The sequence below is a fragment of the Folsomia candida genome, unplaced genomic scaffold (assembly GCF_002217175.1).
Source record: "Folsomia candida strain VU population unplaced genomic scaffold, ASM221717v1 Fcan01_Sc055, whole genome shotgun sequence".
In the NCBI taxonomy this organism is placed as follows: Eukaryota; Metazoa; Arthropoda; class Collembola; order Entomobryomorpha; family Isotomidae; genus Folsomia; species Folsomia candida.
The window spans coordinates 268011-282420 of record NW_019091247.1 but is presented as its reverse complement, the minus strand read 5'-3'; the positions used below and the strand labels follow the sequence as shown (position 1 = coordinate 282420).

Sequence of the window (14410 nt, the reverse complement as noted above, 5' to 3'; positions counted from 1 at the left end):
TGGTCGGACCGTGTACGATTTTTTTGGCGCCCACAGGAATTTTTCGCCCAGGACAGGTTGGAGGTCTAAAATCGCCGCCTTGGCGAAAATTAAAAAACTGAAATATACTTTTGTTACATACTGTAAATTCCCGTTTAACGAATTACCATAAATTTGTAGGTATGTTTGTATCCACACGGCCATAAATAAAGGATGCGATCCACTTTCGGAGAATTTTGACCCCTACCCGACTGTGACTTATACGCCCCATGTTATAATTTGCATGGGACAGGTAGGATGCCTTTACCCTCAAATCGATCATATGCTTTCTGCACAGTCCCTAGGTTATATCTTGGTTCTAAAGGTTTATAAATACATTTTCATAAATCTATCGAAATGTCGATTTTAGAGCATAACAACATAAAAAAAAGATATTTTCCAAAGTTTAACCTACATACGGTCAGGATTTCATATGTAACACAGTCATGCAATAATTACAAAATGAACTGTAAATACGTAATTTCAGTAAAACACCATCTCATCATCAACATCAGTTGAAACGTCAGCAATTTCCTATCACGGTAATCACAATGAATTTTTCTTGGTACATATTTATGTGTGTACACTGTGTCCAAAAAGTCCTGACGCTGTCGTCCCGCGCGCGGTTTTGCCTCGTTGTTTTGTTGATTACTTTTATATTTGGAAGTTCCGACAAATTATATTTTTTCCACAATGGGTCCTAAGGTCAAGGTATCTTGTGAACATAAAAGAGTTAGAATACAAACATTATTCAGCGAAGGGTATGGCACCAAAGAAATTTGTCAAAAAGTTCAAGTGTCTCCAAGTACAGTTCGCCGGTGGAGAAACAAAAAACAATTTACAGATAGAAAACGATCCGGAAGACCAAGAGTACTCTCGCCTACCACAAAACGTCAAATAAAGTCCAAAATGTATAGAAAATGTGGAGCATCTGTACGAAAAACCGCAAGAATATTGAATTCCACTCCCCGGTATATGAACAAAAATAAGAATATTTCAAAAAGTACCGTGCACAATTACCTCAAGACAACAAAATGGGGTAAAACTGCATATCGGAGCCAAAAGAAGACTCTTTTAAGTAAAAAAAATGTTCAAGACAGACTTAAATTTGGACAGTTGGTGGAGGAAACTGGATTTTTGACGCCGGGGACGCGTGGTCAAAAATTGAGGGCCAATATACTATTTACGGATGAGACATGGATTGAGCTCCACGGCCAAGGTCACTCTCAAAATCGTAGATACAGAACAGAAGAAAGAATAGACGTTCCTCCGATTTTAAGGCCAAAACACAGCCTTAAGATCATGGTGGCGGGTGGCTTCTGTGCCGGAGGCGTCACGCAACTGCACGTTGTTCCTCAGGGCCAAACCATCAACGCCAACTATTATCAAACCAAAATTTTGCCTACCTATACTCAGGCTATGAGCAGTGGGATATTTAGCAGTCGAAATAATATAGTTTTCCAACAAGATGGGGCTCCAGCACATACCGCAAAGTCGACGATGAAGATTTTAGAGGACGAATTTGAAACGGTGTGGGGAAAAGGGGTGTGGCCTGGAAATTCTCCTGACTTGAACCCCATCGAGAATTTATGGTCCATATTAAAGGATTCAGCATACCAAGACCCTCTTCCCACGACAAGACAAGAGTTACAGGCCCGATTCCAAACCACATGGAATTCGCTTCCGGTTGACCTTTTACAAAAGTTGGCCCAAAGCTTTAAAACACGTGTGGACCAAATGATGACCAACGACGGTGGACACACAACTTACTAGGGTACTTGAAAACAAATGTTTCAAATTAATTATTTCCTTTCCCACTTTTCTACAAGCCAATAAAAATTACTCGTATTTTATGCGTCAGGACTTTTTGGACACAGTGTATTTACAGGGATGAGATTTAGTGAGAGTGAATGCGAGCAGAGCTCAGTCTGGAGAAGTTTCTCGTTTAAATTCTGTATTGCATAATGGTTGCTTTACTTACTGATGCAGTTGTATGGGTGGTTATCGGTTACAGTTACATCGGTTAGATTTCACCAAGATGCATACATACATATACATACATACATATTCCTCACCATCTTCCGTCAAGATGCATAATAGCAATGAAAAACTTACAATACACCAAATTTCCGAAGTAAATCAGATTATTAAAAGTATCATGCACTCACTGCACATGTTGCATATTTACATTACAGTTGCTCCATATACATAACTCCATATACATAACTTTAATACTAGTTACTCGATTGTGAATGTATGTACATACATAGTTTTAAGCAGAGAGTTCAGATTTGTGAATGCATACGCTAATGCCCGACAAACTCTTTCATAGACACACTCAGGCATTTCTTACTGAAGAAAATGTTCGTCAGTGCATTTTCTTCAGTAACTAACTAAAGCATGAGTACATAATGTCTCCTGCAGGAAAAGCCCTCCCTTGCTTGACCTAGTGTGAAACTTTGATGTTTAGCTCTGTATTCTTCAGTAAGTCTCAGTGACTGAAGACGACTGAGGTCTTCCCCGATTCGTTTGGACATGCACTGTAAAACAATCCAGTAGAGTTAAATATGTACAATATTGTACACTTAAAAATACACTGCTAAAAATCTGGCTGACTCACCTACTTATGTATGTATGTATGTACTCCATAGTAGAAAATAACTTAATAATTTGGTAATAATTTCCTACCGGATTGGTAGTGGTTTGGTTTTAGATACATACATACATAGGTAGCATAACTATGTAGGGATTATAAATATGTACATACATATGTACATATTTATAAATCGGGTCATTTTATACGTACTAGGTGGCCCACTGAAACTGTAAGTGAAATGAAACCCTGTGACTTTAACAGTTTTTATGTTACGAATTTCTAGTTAATTTTAACTGAAAGCCAGTTAATTTCAGAGTAGAGAACAATTTTTAGTTTTCGAAATTTCCTCCCTCGGCGCTAACGCAGCGCTATAGAAACCGCCTGCAGTCCTCTGCTGAAGCACGCACTAATTCCTGGGTATAGTGTTCCATTCCGTAGTCAAAAAATTTTTTCGGATCCCTAGACTTCTATGAGACTTAGAACATACGTTTGCCCCTAACTTTGACCATTTTTCATAATCCGGAGATTCAAATCCTGAAAGTAGAATTACCATTTCCAAGTGGATGTAAAGTTCGGAATTTTGTTTTTTACACACGCTTGGGTCATTTTTTCTACTATAAGCTCTTGCTGAGTCGTACTCCAAGGTCCTGTCGACTTCAATGAATTGGATCTCACTTAGGGGATGTAGCACGGACTCGAAAAGTATTTTAAGAAATTTGATCCCCCCACCTTCCCCCCAGTTTCAAAAAAATGTAGAGGAATTACCCCAATTTGCTCCCACCTACCAAAATCATGACAAAACCTGGATAATGTGGCTTTCTGACCTTTTGTCTATATTTGGGGATGTCTCTGACAGATTTGGCGTAGATTAGGCCAACTCGCTTGTTAAAAGATTTTTCTGATGTGATAATCTCCTCATCTGTAAATAGAATCCTCTTCAGTTTTTCTGAGCGTCCCGCTTGAAGTTACTCCTGGGTTTCTTTAATCTGGTCTTCCTTTGGGGAATGATCGGCATGTGGCAAGTACCACATTTCAAAGTCCTAAGTCTAAGGTTCAATTTGAACGCTCATTGGATAATCTGCTTCTATCCTGTCACCTGTGAGGTTGGTTTCCGTTGGAATTTCGTGAATTTCTTCGGATTCCAGCTTTAAACGCCTTCATGATGGGTGTGGTCTTTGTACGATTTCAAAAAATCTTTCTTCGACTGTTCTTAGTCGACCCGGTCCCCATGAACGTTATTATAGTCCGTTGGACTAAATTATAGTGCACGTTCGATTTCTGCCACACTTCTAAAATTCGCCATTTCTCTCCCCATTTTTGTAGAGAAAAATTTTCGCCGCCCGCTTCCAATCAATATTTTCCATGCTAATTTTCTTTGCAAGTAGTAAAAAACTGATTCGTGGTTGTTATGCAAAATCGCACGGGGAATCCAATGCACTCATCAGATTTTCATTATCTCTAGCCGTTTCGAAGAAAACAGCTACTTACAGCTACAGTGGGCCCAGTAAGTAAGCACCTTTCTCATATTTCCAAAAAGTCTAATTTCCTCATTGGGAACTGGGGGTCATGGCAATTGGCACACCCGTGTATGGATAAGAATCGTCTCAATGTGTGACAACGCATTAAAAAAACAAATAATTTTTTAAATTTATGACCACACCCATCACAAAGATTCTGACGGGGTGTCCTTACAACCCTAATCTTACTTCACCCCCGAAAAATTAGAATACCTCAGGTCAAAACAGCATCCTATAATTTGCATATTTTCGCGACTTACACGTACACACATATGCAAGCATGCATGCATGCATAATATATAGTTAGTGCTTTTACTGTTTAATACTGCATTTCTAAGAGTGTGACCTGATAAAAATTGGGTCGAAATGATGACAAAGATCCTCTCAAACTCAGCATCCGCTTTTTACTACATTTCGACAAATTTAAGCATTTACAAATGTGAATACCGCTTGGTATACGTACATATTATTTTAACGCTGCATTTCTAATTGTATAATTCATGCAGTAATTTTTACTCACATTCATTTCATTATATCACAACGTGCTGATCGGTTTAGTTTGTTGTCGTTTGTTTCTTCTGTTTCATCATGACTTCAACTTACTGACCGATTTATATCATCCGCATCATAAAAAATGTTCATCACGCTACATTCGTATGTCTGCGGAGGAGAAAATAGAACGGATGACTTAAGAGATAAAGTTATGATGCTCAGCATCGATACAATACTGTCGCCATGATACGGTTGTGATGATGTGAGAAAGGTTCATGATGCCATTATTGCGGACGAAAGACGGCGTTAGACTTCAGCACGTCCTTCACAACGTGTTGTTTTACATCCACTTTCCAGGAACAATATGTACCTCAGGATCGGTCGCTTTGTTGTATGATGGCTAATGGGACATATTAGATACCTAGTTCCGTCGTATGTCTCGTCCTGTTAAAGAAATGAGTGTACACGCCTAGCTAAATTGTGTTGAATTGAATCAACTGGAGCCGGAGTAAATGTATGATTTCACCAACACGGTAATAAAAGGCATTACATTAAGGTATGAAATACCGTTGTGGGAATGAAAATTTACCGCTCAGAAACAAAGTATTTATTATCAATCGGGGAGGAACTAATTCCCAAATCTGTACCAGCACGGAGTGTATGGTATACATATGTAACCTCATCACATTTTTAAATGGAACAAAGCCATTCTATTAACTATTCAAAAAATGAAATTATCACTTGAAAGCCGATGAAATTCCTGACCAGATTATTACTTTTCAAAACGTTTACTTTCCCCTGTCCACACAACTACTGGCCAAAAATTAGGAATCAAGTGGCATTTGTTTTTCCGTTGAATGGCCTCTTGGAGGCAAAATTATAGAGGTCAAATTCCGCACGTGCGCCTTTTTCTCGTCACGTGGAGTAACAAGTGATAGAAAATTTACTAAAAGTTTTACTTCGCCCTCAAAATACATATTTTGTCTCGAAGTGAATATTCTAGGGTGCCATACGATTGCTAATGTTTGGCTTGATTTTTAAAACATAACTCGCTACATATGTACATAATCGTGATGTAGCATGAAGAAAAGGCTCACTTGCAACTACATATATTTAGTCGAAGGAAGCGTAGGACAGAACATGTGATCAGACTAGGTACGCTTGTGGTGGTGGAGCAATATAACCATGTGCATATTAGAAATGAATTTTCATGTAAAATTTAACCGTGGTCCGTGGTTCAGTTAAAGTCCTCTCGGGAGCTATATAAGCTAATCACGTCGTCATTTCTTATCCAGTCGAGCCTTTGCGGAACACAAAGAAAGTACGTATTAAAATAAATACAAAGTAATTATTTAATCCGTTGTCAATTATAACTTATAATTCCACATCCCTCCGTCATTTCATAAATTAACTAAATATTACGTTGCACATTTACATTTCACACTTCGCCAATTTCACCATACATATTCGCCAATTTTTACTGAACATCTGCATACATATAATTAATAGTTTGTGCCTTCACTAAATACATACAAAGTTTCATCATGTCAGTGATCGCTAAGTCTCATGTGAGCAAATTTTATTGAATTTTATAGCGAAACCGGTCTTACTCCTAAATTTAATTCATCGCACATTTTTTTTTTTTTTTTACATATTTTTAAAAATTATTTTATTCATTTTCTCCTTTCCCAGGTGGACCACGAGGTCAAGAGATTTACCTGGAATCTTGAAAATCTGAAGATCCTAGCCACTAATCCGAACTTAAGAGACACGCATGTTTTCCCCTTCTCTATCGGCTCAACTATCGACAGGGCCTCAAAATGGAAATTTTTCCTGTCTCCCGATAACAACAACAATGCACGCTTCCCGTTGTCCATCGCCTTTTACGTCCAATTGGTAGAATACTCTGGGACAGAAGAGATTCCCATCGAGCTGCAAATTTCCGTCATGGGTGATAACAATTGGAGATATGCGGTTTGTAAGGACAAAAATAAAACAATTAGGTTATCTATGATGAGATAACGTACATAATCGGGAAAATATGTTGCCAAAATAAAGTAGTCTTGATCTCCGTTTTTTCAAAGGTTTCGAATTCCATTGCCCTTGCAAAAAGTCGAGAATTTGCATAGACAGTCACACGCGCACAAAATTACACGTGATTTCATGAAAATCTTACTATTAAATTACTTAACTTTCATGATTTTTGTAACAAATAGAGTATTTTGAAGTGATAAAAGATCAATTTCTTCCCAGAACTTCGTATAATCTTAATTCGAATTTTGTAACTAGAAATCCAAGCCACTGAAAAAGCTGAGATCAAAATACTATAAATATTTTGACACTATAAATTTTGCTAATCCTTCATAATTTTATATTTACAATTCCTAGTCTTGGGAATACACAAATTCACAGCGGCCAGTACGGCGCCTATGAAATGCAATATTACCACTTTTCCGCTGCCTGATGGAACGCTCGGCTCAATTTTTCAGCACGGTGGCAACCGTCTGTTGAAGGTATTTATCAAATTCCAGATTTTTGGGAAACAGAGATACGCCATTTCGGATTCGGATTTGCTGTCGCCATCTTTTTTGGCGAAGAGAATGAATCAAAGCTCCCAGCGCTACAAGGAGATCGCCCTGGCCATGCTGGAAAGCGGGGAGTGGTCTGATGTGACCTTCATGACGCGGGATGGTCAGCGTGTCGTGGCGCACAGGCTGATCCTCTCCATGCACAGCGCCGTCTTTGCAGCCATGTTCGCCGCCGAGATGAAGGAGAAGACGGACGGCGTTGTGAACTTGGTCGACATGGGGGGCGACGCGCTCAAAATCTTGTTAAAGTTCGTCTACACGGACGAAATGGATGAAAAATGGGGCCAGTTTTACGGCGAGATTGTCAACGCAGCTGATAAGGTGGGTGCATTTACATGCATACATTTACATAATTATATTGGTGTACATGCATGGTCTGTCATACATACCTACATATGTACATATGTTGAGGATATTCGTTCCGATTTAGCATAGCTAGCAAAACACAAAGTTCGCGAATAAATTCGCTTGAAAATTCATTTGCATACCTGCGCAATTACAAGCCTAATAAATATTTGGTTCGCTGAACATTAAAAAAAATATGTTTCGACGCGATACGATTCCTTCGTACTGTACCAATATTCATTGTATCATAAAATTAGTTGCAACGTAGTCGAGAGTTTGTAAGCGTGGTAAAATATTGCCAGAAAAATTGCGTTACCAAGGTTATGATTTTTATGGAGCTTGTTCTGTTCTTCGTAAACTATTTGTGTATCAAGACAATTGCCTATATTTTGTTTTATTTATAGTATCAACTCACATCCTTGACCAATATTTGTGATAAGCTTCTTCCGACACTCGTCTCATGGGAAAATTGCACAGAGCTGTTGAAACTTGCCGAATTGCACGGGATGCCCGGTGCGAAGGGAGAGATTGAAGAATTTATGAAAAGGCAAGTTTAAAATTCGAAATAATTTTGCTCACTGTCGGAAGAACTTCGTAACTTCGTAACTTCTGGAAGTAATCTGTTCTTAATTGTTTGGTATATTTAATAGTGACCCGGGAAAATTGCTTCAGTTGTACGTGTCATCCAGCCATTTAATTGTTGACAACGATATGCCTTAACCTTCATCACCATTATTTTGGATGGCCGTTTACTTATCTTTCTATATATTAGTACAAACATATTTATTAACTGAATTTCCCTTGGATTTGTAATTTAAATATTTATTTAAAAAAAACAAATGGAAACCAATTTTTATGTAAGTGAAAATTCAATCTTATTCTCATTATTAGTTTTATCCTGGAAGTTTGTGTATAATAAATATGTAAAAATTACTTCCACTTCTGCGCTCCACTCAAATAGCAACTACACACTTAAAAAGGCTCGATTGTTAGTAAAATTTAAATAAATAAATTTAATAATAATTTAAATGCTTATAAATACATGCATACATATATGCATACAGTTATTTGATGTACATTCTCCCGTTTTCATGCACTCTAATAAATCTGGTATAGTCAGACACCCATTGATTTCTCGGTATTACAAAAACTTGCTACCACTTGGTACCAAAATTATACATAGGTACATAAATCAAGGCCCATGAAAGTTTCTACCAGTGGGGTTAAAACTTAATACAGACCTCTTACTAGTCCGTATCAGGGTTGCAGAAATCTCATCTCACCTTCACAAATCTCATCTCACTGAGATATAATGAGAAATAGTGAGACATGAGAAATATGAGATTTAGTGAGATTTATGAGCCATGCACTAGCGCCACCTAGCGGACGGAGTCATTAACTGCATGTTTATCTCATTATTTCTCATATTTCTCACTCAGCCCCAAGTGAGATAAATGATATAAATCATTAAATCTCACTAAATCTCACTAGGTGATATATATCACTTGCAACCCTGGTCCGTATCACTTTGGTAGAGTCGTATAATTCTAATCCTGGATTTCTAAGCGCGTGCATGCAATAATTCTGAAGAATCATCTTTTCATCATATCGCCACGTGTTTGTTAGTGGGATTGGTTTGGTGGCTGGTTGTAATTCGATAACTTCATGAAGAGTTGGGGTACACGTAAATTAAGTACTAATAAAAAAAGACATTTGCAAACGAAACAACAATTGGCAAACTCATGAGCATCATCTATTCTGCTGTTGACGATGGTTGGGGTTTCACCCGTGACGATTTGGAGGTCAGAAAATACATTTTGCACACTTAGCTTGGTGTTCAAAATGTCTTTTACGGCCTGTTTTTCAAATCCACTTTTCAGAAAGTCTACCTCACTCGATGTGTTGCATGCCAGCCATGAGCATACCTAGTCTGGTCATATGTCTGGTCCATTCACAAATTATTACGGTAAGTATTAAAAAATAAACGTATCCTTAGAAAGTCAATGAAATTCGAGACGAGATAAGCTCTAGAGTTTTCCTTCTTTTGTTTGTTGCGACACAAGTAAGGGGCCGTCCATAAATTATGTATTTAATCCCAACGTATTTATTCAATTAGGCATTTATGTGCATTATTCAATTTGGAGGACGCATATTATTAGTCAAATAGCTTTTTGTATTGTAAATAGTTTTCTAAAATTGAAAGTTTTCTTATTTGTACTTTATGGAAATATAAAATATGAATATATAATATAATTTCCGAAACTCCCATAACAAAAGGTTCCACCCATCCACAAACTGCTCGCCATGCAGCACCATTGCTACGCCAACGAAGAAGTTGTAACACCATAAAAACAAGAGGATAATATGAACCATCAGAACTGGCAAGGGGGACAATTTGACGGATCCACACTCACAGAAAAATCGACACCCAACTGACACCAAGCCGGTGTCTATATATGACTCTACCGGATTGGTGTCAAATTGACACAACGTGGTGTCAATTAAGTTGCGCACCGCGCGGTGTCAACCCAACATGCCGTTATGACAATAGCAACACCGGAGTATTATAACGGGTTGTGCTCAGCTATGTTGTTGCAACACAATATTTTAATATGTGCACGTTACCGCTTGGTGACAAATCCTTCCCGGATGGTGACGGCTTAGCTAATAGGTCAGCTCTGCTTTGACATAATGAGGTAAAGGATTGGGACACATTTTAACAACGTTTTGTAACAAATTTTTTATTTCACACTAAATAATACCATATTTAGCACTTACAAATTAAAATATGTATTTAAAATCAGGAATATTCTATAGTTAACCAGGTAATATACCAACACAAATTCTATAATATTTTATGTACTACATAACTTATCTACACAAATCATACACTAATATATATATATGTACTATTAAATCAAAAATTAAATATGATGTCTTAAAGTAATAAACATCCCATCAGAACTGCAATTATGCATTAATTCGAAGCAATCATGTATTGGTAAATTATTTACATCGCATAAATGATATACATACCTCACCTATATTGTTGACTCTGTAACTAAAAAAATGACGATCGAAGTATTCTACATTTAACTGACGCAAAAGTAAATAACAGGTTGACTCATTTGTAAGCAAAAATTCAGAAATAATACAAAATTTTGGAAAAATAGATTTATGTCCAAAACAAACTACAAAGTTTAGCTTATAATTATAATTTTTGAACCATATCTGATTTGTGGTACAAATTTCCGTATCCACGTTACAGTCGCGGAACTGGTCACTATTTCGCAAAAGTTCAATAACGTCAAATGAATTTGAAAACTGATAAAGTTTCTGTAAAAATATGTTGTCTGCTTTTAGAGCAATCTGAGTTGAAAATTTTTTGAAGGCAACTGCAGAATATTGCTGATGACGCCAAGCAAGAGTGTGACAGATGTTTTTGAAATTTTTTGTATTATTTGCTAACTGTGCAAAATAGTTGTGCTTTCCCTCAAATCTCATCATCCAAAGAGAAATTAATGGACCACTTTGCCTGACAACGAAAGGATAATGACACATGAAATGATGTTTTGGGATTAAGCGACAATCAGGGAACAGTTCCTTAAATTTGCAATGATGCTGTACAATTAATGATTCTAATCTAATCAGAATAGCCTCAGAAAACTCACGACAAAAAACAATACTCATCACATCTAAAAGCAAAAGGATTAATTCCCACTGTTTTATAGCTTCGTCTGTGAAAATTAGATCCCCAATTATAATTGGCAAATGCCTAATAAGGCACCACGCTTGAGCTGCTTTTTGACCGATCCTATTCCCAGTATTATCTAACCTAATCGGACTTGGTTTATTTTTGGAGTCTAGATATCCAAAATCATACGAGATAAGCCTTTGATTAATAGTGTCCAAATCAAAACACTTTAAAGAAATTAACTTTTGAAGTACTAACTTGATCTCGTATTGCACGACGCCTTCCAATAGGTCATGCATGATATCCACAGAAGGTGAATCAAGAAATTTGAAATATTTCAAGTCGTTAAAAATACAAGGTCTCTGTACCCCATTTGTTTTTCTTTGGAGATCAAGAGAATAATTTTCTGCGTTTCTGATTTTCATTTTCTCGTGCTGGAAAATAGTTTGAGCCTCTTCTTTGCTTGTGCAACAAATTCTGCAGTAATTATTGGCATTGAATGACTCATGAAATCCCAAAATTGCATTGCCTCCTAAATTATCAAAAACGATGGTACTAACTGTTCCAAATAGTTTTTCCATCCCTAATGTTTTAATACCCTCATTTTCAAGAATTTTAATGTCTGAAATAATTAAGCTAAGAATGGAATTAAGGCCGTATTTTTTCGCATCCTCGGAGTAAAATAAAGCTAACAAGTGTATTTGACTTAGTTGAGAATTGACAAAGTCAGGAGAATTTCGTAGCACAAAATATAGAGCCCCAATTTTATGAACTCCCCGTTTAGACCCAAGCGGATTAACCGTTTCAAAATCGTCATAAAACAATTGTAATTGTAAAGAGTCTGGAAATTTCGAAAATAATTCGTTGGATTTAAATGACTTTGAATGAGAATAACACGCGTAAGTTTTTGAAGTATGTTCATGAAAGTTTAAATACCTGGAATATTCCGGAAGTTTTACAATTTTTTCTAATGTTTTTAGCAGAGGTACATACATAAATGTGTCCTCAACCAATACTTGCTGCCTTTTGTTATTATTAACCCTTAATTCCACCCTGCTTCCTAATGTTAGTTCCCTTGGCGAGACAAATTGATCTTCCTTCAGCAAAAGCTTTTGTCTATGATATCCTGATTTTATTTCATCAAACGATTTAAGTAGGCTAATTGTCTGTGAATAAAATTTCTCAAATTCATTTGGGCAGAAAGGTTTCTCTAATTTGAGAATAATATTGAAGATATCATTCATTGAATATCTAAGTTCTCTCACAACGTAATCTACTGTAGAATTTGTTACACCTGTAGCAAGTAAAGAGGAACAAAAGTTAGACAACAATTCAGTAATTAATTTAATTCCTAGATCCACTGACATATTTTCCAGAGCAGAAGGGCATTGCTCTGCTTTATCGGCGTCAAAAGTTTTAGATATCCCCTCAATATTTTCTAAGCTTACAGTATAATCAGATTTTGACTGGGAAATATTTTGCAAACTATTGCACTCATAAATTAAATTAACTACTGAATTATCATGAGATTTGATATGACGCAAGAATCCACTCCATGAGCTCAGCCCGGCACAACATGTTTGAAAAGGACAACTAATTATTTTAAAATTTACATAACTATAAGAATGAATATACTTCACGTGACTTATTAGCTCATCGCTACCTATGACCAACCTCAAACATTCCGGACAGTTAAACATTTTTTTGCGGTTGATTGATTCCCCGGTTGAGCTGGTTGAAGACTTGCTTAACTTTCATGGGGAGATTTGGTTCTTCAGGGTCCAACTTAAAGATGTACACTTGAATAAACTTCCACAATCCCCGCAAGCTCACGTCATATTCAGTTCCAAATACATAGTGCGATTTGAACAAGGAATCGATGGCTTCGGTGGAGTTCCTTGCGGCAAGTGGAAGGAGTAGGCGGTCACAGATAATAAAAAAATTGTCCAAGCTGTTTTTGTCACTTCCGAGACATAGGAGATTTGGCTGTTTTACATCCCCTTTCCACGTGTCCAAAATAGACGTGTCCAATCGTAGATTGCAGCGGCGTGCCTTCCTGCAAGAGAAAATGTGCAATATGAAAATACAGATTTATGAAAATAACAAAATGTATGACATAACTGAGTATTGCCTTGTAATAAGTTACTGGTCTTGTTTTGGCATCCTCAATATTGCACCGGTTCCCCTTTGCCTTTCATTGTGCGGTAGGGGGAATTAAATGAAGCAGCGTAAACAGAGCCCCGATTGCTTCATCCCATTCGCCTGAATAAAATTAATTTAATCAACTTACACAATTTTAATTAATATTATGTAATCATGAATTTATTTTGTACCGCAATTTTCAGTAAGAAATTTTAAGAGAGCCGGAGATTTGTTAATATACTTTGCCTCCTGGAGGATTTGTTTCGTCCAAATTTGCCACGAATTCAGAAAATTATTCTCCTCTTCCGGGTACAACTGTGAGAATTCGAAGTTAATCTAAGAAAAAAATGTCAGTATATTTGATTAGTTGAGTTGGTTTAAAAATTAGTTTTATGTATTATAAATATCACCATTAAATTCTATTCCTGAAATTTCCTATATAACCTTAAAATGGATGGGTCACTCGTCCGTCTCAAATAGTTGCGATGAGAAAATGTTTCGAGGGTCAGGCGTTTCAATTCGCCTTCGTCCTTCAGAGTGGTGGAATTTAATTGGGCAATCAAATCCACATTTTCATCGCTGGATTCCTCGAGGCTTGGCTTAGGAAATTTCGGCTTTGGTCCAGTATTCGACGTTGGCTGTACGCGTTTGGGTGGCTTGGTCCCTTTTAAATTTCGATGAATTGACCGTAGGCGTGATTGGATCAGTCCGGACCGGTTTATCTCGTCATAAAGTATGTCCTATGAAAAAAGTTAACATTAAGTTTGTAAATTTAAAAAAAATGTATAATTTTCCCATACAATTCCATTCTCTGAGGCCGAATATTTCCAACAAGGGATTATGGAAATTATTCCGAGTTCAAGTAATTTTTGATCAGCAGTAGACGGCGACTCACTGAAATTTAATGAAGAAACTACATGTAATATGTGTAATAAGAGCAGCCTGATGAGCCTTATGCATACATATATAAACGACTATCTAATGTTAAAGAACATATTGTAATTAACCTAGTAATGCC

At 36.9% G+C, this 14410-nt stretch overlaps 1 protein-coding gene across 1 annotated transcript; it reads left to right on the top strand.

Moving 5' to 3' along the window:
- The first annotated feature begins 7223 nt into the window (after nucleotides 1–7223).
- LOC110862354 (speckle-type POZ protein) lies at nucleotides 7224–8276 on the top strand. Its single transcript, XM_022111548.1, has 3 exons — nucleotides 7224–7532; nucleotides 7961–8103; nucleotides 8207–8276. The coding sequence occupies exons 1-3, from the start codon at nucleotides 7224–7226 to the stop codon at nucleotides 8274–8276; spliced, it is 522 nt and encodes a 173-aa protein (XP_021967240.1).
- The last annotated feature ends 6134 nt before the right edge of the window (nucleotides 8277–14410 follow it).

Bases quoted from the DNA above. Each gene is read 5' to 3' on its own strand.
- LOC110862354 (XM_022111548.1), top strand. From the start codon at position 7,224: ATGAATCAAAGCTCCCAGCGCTACAAGGAGATCGCCCTGGCCATGCTG. The intron at 7,533-7,960 runs GTGGGTGCATTT...TTTTATTTATAG, and splicing joins TTGTCAACGCAGCTGATAAG to TATCAACTCACATCCTTGAC. The intron at 8,104-8,206 runs GCAAGTTTAAAA...TATATTTAATAG, and splicing joins ATTGAAGAATTTATGAAAAG to TGACCCGGGAAAATTGCTTC.